Below are 11,567 nucleotides of genomic sequence, written 5' to 3' on the forward strand. Positions count from 1 at the left end.
TGATAAGGTTGAGTGCTGGCCTTCGCATTTGTGACTCTGACGGCCCCTGTGATGGATTTGAAGGTCAAGATGGCTGCCGAGTGTGGTGCTGCTTATACAAGACACTAGGAGAGGCCTCCTGAGATGGGAGTCTGTGAGGATGGGCGATGGCTATTTGTCAAAGACTTTTTTTTTCTTCTTCTAACTTTCAGAATAAAGACATTTCTCTCAGTTCATGAATAGGCTATTTTGAGAATTCCCTTCCCTGTGAATTATAAATAGGCTATAATACTGTGGGAGAAGGGTTTTATATTATACTCAGATCTTTACTGAGCCTGGTCTGATTCTTTGCATAAGAATAGATTGTAGGAGACTGCTTTAATGAAAAGGTTGAAGTGAATTTGCTTTTTCTGTCCTAGGGACAAGGGTTTATACCATTTACCACATGTTTTGGGGATGTCACATTTGATTTCCAAGTTTCAAATTATGGTGGTAAAAAGAAAATTCCTGTCGCTGGCTCTCCATCCCATACTTGGTGAGATCCAGGGTGTGACCAAGTTGAAAGAGACAATGAGATCCGTTGTTCTTGGTGGCTGAGTCCTTCCTTGGTAGTAAATGGATCCTCTGGTTCAGAGCACTTGTCCTTTTAAAAAGGCCAGCAATGCTTTAAGTGCGGAGGCCAAACAGCACCTATCTTCAGACCTGTTCTCCGTGGTTAGATGATCACAATGACAATGAGTTCAGCTAAGTTCATTCCATAAAAAGCAACATAATAGGCAGGAAGGTTTGTTGGCTGATTTAACCTTTGTTGGATTGTTTTGGCATTGTGTAAGTAACGCCCAATAATGTTCTATTTTTTACTTTTGCATTTGCTTTAAGTAGAAATCTGGGCAGTTCACAGAGATGTTGTCTCTTTAGCTCTTCTATATCCTCAGTACCTGAGAGCAGCTCTGGGCACATCGGTAGGGGCTCTTATTTATTTTTTGGAAAAAATGACCAAGTGAGTTTGGGCTCATTGGTGCTTCTGTCAGGGTCCAAGAGCAGCTCTGTTCTGGGGCCACGATGGCCTGACTTAACTTCCATCCATGAGCTGGTTATTCATGCATAGGGCATAGCTCACCAGCTAATCAAAGGGACTAAAAGGTATTTAAAATGGGACAGCCAATGAGAGTTTGTTACTATTGATACTAAAGTCATTATGGTTACATTATGAATCTTCTACATTTATTTTTTGTTGGTTTTTTTTTTTTTTTTTTAATTGTGGTAAATGTATATGTAACAAAACATTTCCCATTCCAACATTCCTCACGTGTACCATTTGGTGACATTAATTGTGTTCATCATGTTGTGCAACCATCATCGTTGTCTGCTTCCAAATTTTCCATCACCCTTAACAGAAGCTCAGTGTCCTCTAAGCAATGAGTCTCCCTTTTCCCCTCCCTCCCACTCACCCATGGTAACCACTAATAAAGTTAGGTATGTATACACTTACCAAAATGTCAGATGGATCCTGGCTGAAAGCAGAGAATACCAGAAAGATGCTTACATGTGTTTTATTGACTATGCAAAGGCATTTGATTGTGTGGATCATAACAAATTATGGATAATATTGCAAAGAATGGGAACTCCAGAATACTTAATTGTGCTCATGAGGAACCTGTACACAGATCAAGAGGCAGTTGTTCAGACAGAACAAGAGGATACTGTGTGGTTTGAAGTCAAGAAAGGTGTGTGTCAGGGTTGCATCTTTTCACTATACCTGTTCAATCTGTATGCTGAGCAAATAATCTGAGAAGCTGGACTGTATGAAGAAGAATGGGGTATCAGGATTGGAATAAGACTAATTAACAACCTGCATTATGCAGATGACACAACCTTGCTTGCTGAAAGTGAAGAGGACTTACGGATGAAGATCAAAGACCACAGCCTTCAGCACGGATTACACTTCAACATAAAACAAAAATTCTCACAACTGGACCAATAAGCAACATCACGATAAATGAAGAAAGTATTGAAGTTGTCAAGGATTTCATTTTACTTGGATCCACAATCAACACCCATGGAAGCAGCAGTCAGGAAATCAAAAGACGCATTCCATTGGGCAGATCTTCTGCAAAAGATCTCTTTGAAGTGTTGAAAAGCAAAGATGTCACCTTGAAGACTAAGATGCACCTGAGCCAAGCCATGGTATTTTCATTTGCATCATACGCATGAGAAAGCTGGACAATGAATAAGGAAGACCGAAGAGGAATTGACGCCTTTGAATTGTGGTGTTGGCGAAGAATATTGAATACACCATGGACTTCCAAAAGAACGAACAAATCTATCTTGGAAGAAGTACAACCAGAATGCTCCTTAGAAGCAAGGATGGCGAGACTACGTCTTACATACTTTGGACCTGTTGTCAGGAGGAATAAGTCCCTGGAGAAGGACATCATGCTTGGTAAAGTAGAGGGTCAGCGAAAAAGAGGAAGACCCTCGATGAGATAAATTGACACAGTGGCTGCAACAATGGTCTAAAGCACAACAACAATTGTGAGCATAGCGCAGGACCGGGCAGTGTTTCGTTCTGTGATGCATGGGGTCGCTATGAGTCGGAACTGACTTGATGGTACCTAACAAACAACAACATGTATATACTTGCCTATTCTAGATATTTCATATTAGTGGACTCATACAAAATATGTCCTTTGGTGACTGACTTATTTCACTCAGCATAATGTTTTCAAGGTTTCTACGTTCATTTTATAGGCATTGTCTTTAGGGCCCACTGTGTGCTCAGGATGGTGCTAGGTGCTCTGGTGAGCACAAATAAAAATAAGACTAGGCCCCTGTTTTTGAGTGGCTTGTCTATCTAATTGGAGAGCCCAAGTTGAACAGCGATCAAAGTGGCATGTAACTGAACAAAAAAGAGGCTACAGAATGTAAATGTTATAGAATTGAGTGTTCAGAGCTTCTTAGAAAAGTTTGGGTTTCAAAAATTTTGATAAGCAGATTTTGGTATTGTTAGATATACGCCTTGGACCCTTACTCTTTTCAGTGAGGAAGATATTTTCGAAGTAATGTTTTGCATTTTTTTAAATACTGGGATTATTGAAAAGCATTTTTACTTATTTGTCGTAAATATTCCTATGTCCCAATTTGCTCTTGATTAGCATACAACAGATCTTTATTTTGTCCACTTAGATACGGAATTATACGGAATGCACCTGTGTCCAGAGCCGACAAGTGATCACTCCACCCACAGTGGGACAGCGCAGTCAGCTCCGTGTGGTTATTGTCAAAACCTATCTCAATGAGAACGGCTACGCTGTGTCTGGGAAGTGTAAACGGGCCTGTAATACTCTTATCCCATTCTTAATTTTTCTTTTCATAGTCACCTTTATCACAGCGTGTGCCCAACCATCAGCCATCATAGTAACACTCAGGTGAGAACAGTCCTCAACTTAAAGGGTGGATCATATGTATTAGAATTGCTAGAAGGCATATTCCAGACTAGGAACTCAGGTGGTAAAGCAGCGAGGAAAACAGAGTTGGGCTGTACAACTTAGTGCTCAGACATTTGCCTGGTGAACTTAAGAGTAATGAGTTTTTTCCAAGTCAGGGAAGGGAAGGAAGTTTGTAACATTTCATACTCCAGAACTTTCTTTGTTCGGTTGAGTCCTTGTCCTGTTGTTTAGTGAAGCTTCTTCCGGGTGCCTTTTGTTCCTAAAGTCTCAACCCTAAAAGGTTCAACATCAAGGACTGAAGGATAGAAGTTAGCTAGAGGATGCCTGATCCTAGAGGAGGTTGCTAAGTTGTACATACAGAAAAGGATAGTATCTCCTACCATGTAGAGGGTTCGTAACTCCAGGATCATTGACAGTTTATGCTGGGCCTGCAGTTCGAAATGCTGACTTCATTAATTTTAGTATAATTTAAAATTTTGGAGTTGATTCAAGGAAAGGATAGACTGGGAAGTGTGTTTTTTCAGTTGTCCATGCTGTGCAGTCTTTGTCATGTTAGTTATATACCCTGTTTTGTGTGCCTTTTGTTTATAAGAAGACATGGAATGTACCTTTGTCCTATTAAAAATGTTCACACAAGAGTCAAAATGCATGTGTTGGTATTTGCGGTAAAGACTGTAGCGGGTGAAGGAAGGCAGAGCCCATCCACCGCAACTTTAGTGGGGCTGGGAGCAGAGTGCAAGGAGGGAGTAGGGAAGGGGAGTCAGGTATCACTAGTCCTTCTTATCTACTCCCTGGCTCCTTAGAACCCCACAGTGCCGGACACTTGGCAGGAAGTGATTTCTGAGACATCATTGCTTTAGCAAGCGCAGTTGGACCGCTTGCATGGTGGACATTTTGGCTTCTCTTCTGTTGGGTGCTGAGTTAGAAGTTTCCAAGCAAAGCCATTCCTTGACAGTAAGACAGCAGCACATGAAAGCCCCATTGGCTTATACACTCAGTTCCTCAGTCCGCACACGTTTGTGGAGTAACAGCTATGTGACAGCACTGTGTGAATGGCTAAGAGAAATAAAGACCTTGGGGAGAGAGGACAAGGGACTGTCCTCAGGGATTTTACATCATATACCTAGAACGCTATGTGTAGGGATAGAAAAGGCACTTCATCATTTTTAAAACACATGTATCTTAAATAAATTTACTCACTTAAATTATTTAATTCTCTTTGAACTTTATAAGAGATGGTAAAAAAATCCCACATAAGGGCCACCCATTTTATAGTGCTCAAACACTACAAAATCATCATTTAGCACCTAAACCAAAATTTCAGGGAAGAATCGCTAGTTATAAAGTCAATACACTGCCAATCTTCCTGTGATACAGGAAGTACTTGGAGCACATGTTTTAGGAGAAGAAGAAAAAGTGAGGTGACTACTCAAAAAAAAAAAACCAAACCCATTGCCATGGAGTCGATTCCGACTCATAGCAACCCTATAGGACAGAGTAGAACTGCCCCATAGGGTTTCCAAGGAGCGCCTGGTGGATTTGAACTGCCAACCTTTTGGTTAGCAGCCAAGTTCTTAACCACTACACCACCAGGGTTTCCCAGGTGGCTGCTAGTAGGGGCTAATTCTTTCTCTGACTTTTGATGTGTTTCCTTTATCCTTTTTTTTTTCTATATATATATATATATATATATATATTTCCATTTTCCTGTATCTTTTACCTGTATTTTCCTTTGAGGAATTATGGGAGTAATTTTCAGTGTGCATGCTTACTATTCTGGAAAATGCAGGCCAACCAAGAATAAGAATGCAGTATGTTAGGATAAAATTATACAAGTGGTTATTTTTGAAATAGAACTGATTTTGGAAACTCAGCTAAGAGCTACTTCTGCCTCTCCAGCCATTAGCCCTGTGATGTCGTTGACCCTTCACCAGTCTTGACACGGAAACAATTGGAATTAATCAGATTTTCTTTAGTGTCTTTACTGAGGAGACCTTCATTCAGTGATTTCTAGATCACCAGTTTTGCTTGGCTCTTGTTAGTAAATTTTAGTGAATTAACTCTTTTGGCACAGCATCTCCTTGGTAGACTTGATTTGACCTTCATTTTCTCGGAGCCGTTGCTTGAAAACACTTCTCTCCTTTCTTTCCGTAGGTCCGTGGAAGATGATGAGAGACCTTTTGCACTGGGAATGCAGTTTGTTTTGTTGCGAACACTTGGTACGTTCCTGAATTTCCAAGTGTGCCTTTTAATTCCCCTTTGCAGCTGGCAAATTCCCGCTGTCTTTTAAAAATTACAGGTCGAGTCATTTGTCACCGTGAGTAGTTAGAATTTTACAGATTAGTGGTGAGGGGACAACTTCCTTATTTTCTGATTTCACTTGATGAAACAAAACAAAACCAGCTTTAGATTAGTTTCCTTTTCACCGTGAACAGTAACTTGGGCTAAATTCCCCCAGAGAGTTTGGTACAATAAAAAATCCTAAATCAAGCAATTTGTAGTGGGCTTATTATCCTGGAGTTTTTGTACCTTTATGCTTCTTTAACAGGAAAGTAATGGAAATTGGTTCCCATTTTATGCATTAAATTTTCAATTCCTTACTTCTTTATACTAATTGTAAGAGTCCCTGGGTGGTGTAAATGGTTAACACACTTGACTGCTAATGAAAGGTTGAAGGTTCAAGTCCACCCAGAGTCACCTCGGAAGAAAGGCTTGGCAATCTACTTACAAAAAATAAGCCATTGAAAACCCTATGGAGCACAGTTTTACTCTGACACACATGGGGTCACCAGGAGTCAGAATCAGCTTGACAGCCATTGTTTATTGGTTGTACTAAATTTATTGAACTGGGCAAACAGAGTACCTATTGATTCATTTTCTGAGGAAAAGAGATTTAAAAAAATCCTAAAATAAAAACATAATAAAGATCCTCAGATTACTATTAGGGACTACCTTACAAGGCTTTTTACTTATTAACAAGAGAAACTCATTAGCACTGTCAGCGTGGTGAACCAGAGAGTTCATCTGGGCATGAAGAATTCCGTTTTGACTCTTACACACACCACGTCACCCCGTAATGTCTGGGCAGTCCATGGAAAATAAGCATGTGGAGCAGCCATTCCTTTGGCCGATTTCAGTGTATTTTTTATTGGCTTCCTCATCGTCAAGCTTTTTTTCTTTCTTAAGTGGCAGCCCGTCCATTTCTTCAGCTGGTATTTTCCCCCAGTAACCAGTATTATTGTCCACAGGACAAAAAAAAAAAAATTGTTTTGTGATTTAAATTTCTTATTTCAGCTTTGAAGGGCAAAGTATTTAAAAATGGCATTGTCCGACCCTTTGTCGCATGAATCCTCTCTGGAATTCTCAGTTTGCCATTTGTTGTAGTTGATGGCTCAGCCCGAGAATGAGCCCTGGCCAGTCAGCACCAGAAGGGAAGAGCTTCTAGTTCCATTTGATGGCGAGATTTTTTGGGTATCAGTAAGACTTTTGTGGTAACATTTTTAACAGACATGCCACTAAAGGAAACCCTGACATACTTGGATATAGATAGTTTAGACATTTGACCTGTACTTCTCTGTGAAAACTGGAAAGGGCTATTTTCATGGAAGGAAATGTGTTGACCAGAGGGGGTGGCTGAATGGGAAAGAAAAAGCCAGTTCCTTCTCTTTGCTGTACCTCTCCCTGAGGCCCTGGAGCGAGTTATCTGATATGGACGTGGAGTGTGTACAGGTAAGTCAGCAGATGTCCACTGCAGCGTCAGGAGTAAGTGGAGGGAGAACACTGCAGGCATCTATTATTTAATTCAATCTTATCTTAAGTTCTATTGATTATGAAAGTAAGCTAAGCCAACAAGCCAATTTCCATTTCCCAAACTCCAAAGGAAAAAGAGTATTAAGTACCTTAATAATTTAATTGTAGTGAATAAACCTCATTTTAAATAAATGCAACTTATTTATTAAAAACGTATCCGTCACAGCCTCCTGGGCGACTAGCCCACCTGCCCTCCCTCTTCCCTCCGCCCTTCCCTCCCTCTCTTCCTTCTTTCCTCTCTTGCTCCCTCCCCCCATCACTTCCTTCTGTAAACTCTTATCGAGGATTCAGGACTGTCCTGATACACTGGCCTTGGGATGCAAAAAAATAAAAGGCGTGGTCAATGCCATCAAGGAGCTTATGGGGTGACAAATATGCAAATAGTTTAAATATTATGTGATAGTTGATATAACGGAGACATATACAAAATGCAGGGGGAGTATAGCGGAGTCTGAGTGAGGGGTAGATGTTTGCAGGGGCAGTGGCCGTTCAGTGGTAGAATTCTCGCCTTCCATTCAGGAGATTTGGTTCCTGACCACTCCACCTCATGCACAGCCACCACCCATCTGTCAGTGGCAGCTTGCGTGTTGCTGTGATGCTGAACAAGTTTCAGCAGAACGTCCAGACTAAGACAGACTAGGGAGAAAGGCCTGGCGATCTACTTCCAAATAACCAGCCAGTGAAAACCCTATGGATCACAATGGTATGATCCACAACTGCTCACGGGGATGGCGCAGTACTGGGCAGCATTTTGTTCCATTGTGCATGGGGTCAGCATGGGTCAACGATGACTCCACGGCAGCGAACAGCAACAACAACAGATAATTTGCAAGGTGGACAAGTTGGGAGTGGGGCAAGGGGAGGAGCAAGTGATGAAGGCAGTCTAGTAGGTGGCCTTTCTTTCCTACCGGAGTATAGAATTGTCTATTTCATAGCCCAAATGATATAGCTACTACTCATCCCAGGTGCTTCGTAAACTTTAAGGATGAATTTTATGCCATAATTATTTCTATACCCCAAGTTCCTTTATAAAATTGTCATTTGATGTAGTATCTAACTTAAAGAGGAGAATGTGTTCCTCATACTCTTTCTACACCCAAGGACTTGACAAGAACCCATAAGAACTAAGTGCACTGAATTTTGGTAGGTAATAAAGGGTTTTAGTGTAGTTTCTTGAGTATTTAACTACAAAACCGGACTTTTCAGTTCAAAAGGATTGCCTTACTGCATTTTTAGTGATCAACATTTTTATGATCCTAAAAAAAAAAAAAAAACAAGCTCAATAAAACATTCTGAGTTGTAAACTAGAGGACTTTATGAAAGTAAGCTAAGCCAACAAGCCAATTTCCATTTCCTAAACTCCAAAGGAAAAAGAGTATTAAGTACCTTAATAATTTAATTGTAGTGAATAGACCTCATTTTAAATAAATACAACTTATTTATTAAAAATGTATCTGTCACAGCCTCATAATTTATATTTTAGAGGCTTTCTAATTTAGTGAACACTTTTATAACAAAGATACTGGATAAGATGTGACATATATGTTAAAAAAAAATCAAGTAACATAAGGAAATTACTCCCCTTAACTGGTTTCAAGGTCCATGAGTGGCACAAACCATTTGTACTCAACTATTAACCTAAAGGTTGGTGGTTCAGACCCACCTAGCAGTACCACAGAAGAAAGGCCTCGTGATCTGCTTCTGTAAAGATAACCAAGAAAACCCTATGGAGCGGTTCTACTTTGCAACACGTGGGATTGCCATGAGTTGGAATTGACTTGACAGCAATGGGTTTGGTTTGGTTTCAGGGCAGACAAGTACCTTGCTAAAATTACAAGTCTGCTTTCTGTGTATGTAGATGTGCTGAATACTGACATTTTTCTCTTTCTCCTAACCTCTAGCATACATTCCTACTCCGATTTACTTTGGGGCAGTCATTGACACCACCTGCATGCTCTGGCAACAGGAATGTGGCGTGCAAGGCTCCTGTTGGGAATACAACGTGACATCGTTTCGTTTTGTCTATTTTGGTTTGGCGGCTGGCCTCAAATTTGTTGGCTTTATCTTTATTTTTCTGGCCTGGTACTCCATTAAATACAAGGAGGAGGGACAGCAGAGGCAGAGGTGGCGAGAATTCCCTCTGAGCACTGTGAGTGAGATGGTGGGCCGCACCAACCATGTCTCCAACTCTGCCCGGACTAGGTCTTGCCCTGCTTTCAGCACCCGCGGAGAATTCCACGAAGAGCCTGGTCTGCAAAAAGGGATCCAATCCACAGCACAGACCTATCCTGGGCCCTTTCCTGAAGCAATAAGTTCCTCCGCCTACTCGGGGCTGGAAGAAGGTCCGACTGCCATCTAGCCTCTCTTCCGAAGCTTGAAAACGGAACTCTACTTTTGTTGGTTGAGTTGAATATGGCGACTTGAGAAACACCCGTGCCTTCTTTCCCTTCTTTTCTTAACCTCTAAAGACACAATCCTCAAACCAACAAAACTCAGTATATAAACAGCCACTATTGATTGAGGGCTGGATACCTCAACAAACTGAGAGCCTTTTCCCCCTTCTCTCCCAGAAGGAGGCGTTTAGGTAGATTTGTTACTATTTCCGCTGTGTTGATTTAATGCTCGTGCTCCAATGTGGTGTAAGGCTGAGGTACGTGGTTAACAAAATCATGGGGAGGGTGGTGACGGCAGTGCAGGTCATTAACATCCACTTCAGACACAGGTGAGCTTGACCATGACTTTGCTTTTACAAATCAGAGTTTTTAGATAAGAACACCAACTGAGTTTCTGCTACAAAGCACAAATGAATTCGCCTCAACTATGCAATTTGATTGGAAAAAACAGAAGTGCAGGATGTTCCTTTTGCTTTCAGAGACTAAAGTTTTAAAAAGAGGAAGCTGAACTTTTCCTAAAGTACTGTTAATAGCATTTTAAGCCATACCAGGGTTATAAATCAGGTAGAAGTTTTCAAATGCTTCCAAGGAACCATATGCATAGCTTGATAAAAGGAAATTTTTCATTTCATAGGACACATTCTTTTAGTCTGTCTGCCCCATCCTGAGGTGGTAGTCAGCGAGGCTGTGGAATCATAAATCTAATAGCTTGAAAATAAACTCCAGTGTTCTTTCGTAAGGGGCTTTAAATCGAGAATGCTAAATGATACGGTTAGAAACTGTAATTTGAGATGCATGATATGGAAAGAAACTGATGACTTTCTCATCCAAGGAAATTGCTGCAGAAATTCCTTTAGCTCTTAAGGGCCTACCTGAGTGTGGTTAAGAATTGCAACCTTGACACTCAAAAGTAGTTGTAAAAAGAAATTCCAGAAAAGTAAGGTTGAGTCCCACCTGATCATTTTAGTTATATACATGGAAGCAATGACAAATCTGTTTTGTTCTTTTTTTTTTTTTTTCTGTATAGAAAATTGTTGTGGTTGCTTCTGCAGTTGAGAAATTATATCAGAAAAACTGTACCTGGGATCTGGAAATCACTTTGAATACAGAAGGAGTGCGATTTGTGAGCTGGACCTAGACTATGATCCTGAGTAATGATTAAAAATGATTTAAAATAAACCAATCTATCAAACTGAATCCTAGTTTATTGGAGTTAGACTCATTTCACTCCTCCCTTTGATTCTCTTCTAATGTAACATTCCTGAAGTGGTCCGGAGAGAAGAGTTTTCTGTTCCTGAATGCACTTTGGGTTCGTTATCCATATTTCTTGTCAGTACCTTGCAGCTCTTTACTTCAGCTTAGGCACCACACACATGCTTTCTATGTGGATCTTAAGATAGACACCTCTGGACACCATCGTGGATGATATCAAGTTAACTCATGAGATCTGGCTGCTTAGAAAAAGAATCATGACAACTCAGATTTGGAGTGGTGGCGGGCAAACTGTAAGGTCCATACACCGTAGAATCCTGAACTCTTTCTGCCAAGGATCCCATGTTTACGTAAGGCTAATTTGGGACAATGATCGTGAAGATGGTGCAGGACCGGGCAGCATTTTGTTCTGTTGTACATGGGGTCACGTGAGTCAGAGCCAACTCAAGGGCAACTAACAATGACAATTTGGGAAATGGTCTCACTGGCTGGTAGATATATTCTTCCCTAGATGAGATGAGAGTCCCTGGGTGGTGCAAATGGTTTACATGCTCAGCTGCTAACCAAAAGGTTGGAAGTTTGAGTCCATCCAGAGGTGCCTCTGAAGAAAGGCCTGGTGCTATACTTCTGAAAAGTCAGTCATTGAAAACCATATGAAGCACAGTTCTACTCTGACACACATGGGGTTGCCATGAGCCAGAGTTGACTCGACGACCACTCTTTT

At 40.9% G+C, this 11,567-nt stretch overlaps 1 protein-coding gene across 2 annotated transcripts in view; it reads left to right on the top strand.

Annotated features, from left to right (window-relative positions):
* Positions 1-10,121, top strand: part of SLCO5A1 (solute carrier organic anion transporter family member 5A1) — an 80,988-nt gene extending 70,867 nt beyond the window's left edge. Inside the window, exons 5-7 of one of the 2 annotated variants that reach the window (XM_023727756.1) lie at positions 3,166-3,407; positions 5,583-5,647; positions 9,140-10,121. In XM_023727756.1, the coding sequence (XP_023583524.1) occupies positions 3,166-3,407; positions 5,583-5,647; positions 9,140-9,597 (765 nt within the window). In that variant the 3' untranslated portion in view covers positions 9,598-10,121. Of the gene's footprint in view, positions 1-3,165; positions 3,408-5,582; positions 5,648-7,757; positions 7,862-9,139 lie in introns of those variants that run through there. The other variant, XM_023727757.1, reaches the window with a different exon arrangement.
* Positions 10,122-11,567: the final 1,446 nt, after the last annotated feature.

The sequence above is a fragment of the Trichechus manatus genome, unplaced genomic scaffold (genome assembly GCF_000243295.1).
Source record: "Trichechus manatus latirostris isolate Lorelei unplaced genomic scaffold, TriManLat1.0 scaffold00018, whole genome shotgun sequence".
In the NCBI taxonomy this organism is placed as follows: domain Eukaryota; kingdom Metazoa; phylum Chordata; class Mammalia; order Sirenia; family Trichechidae; genus Trichechus; species Trichechus manatus.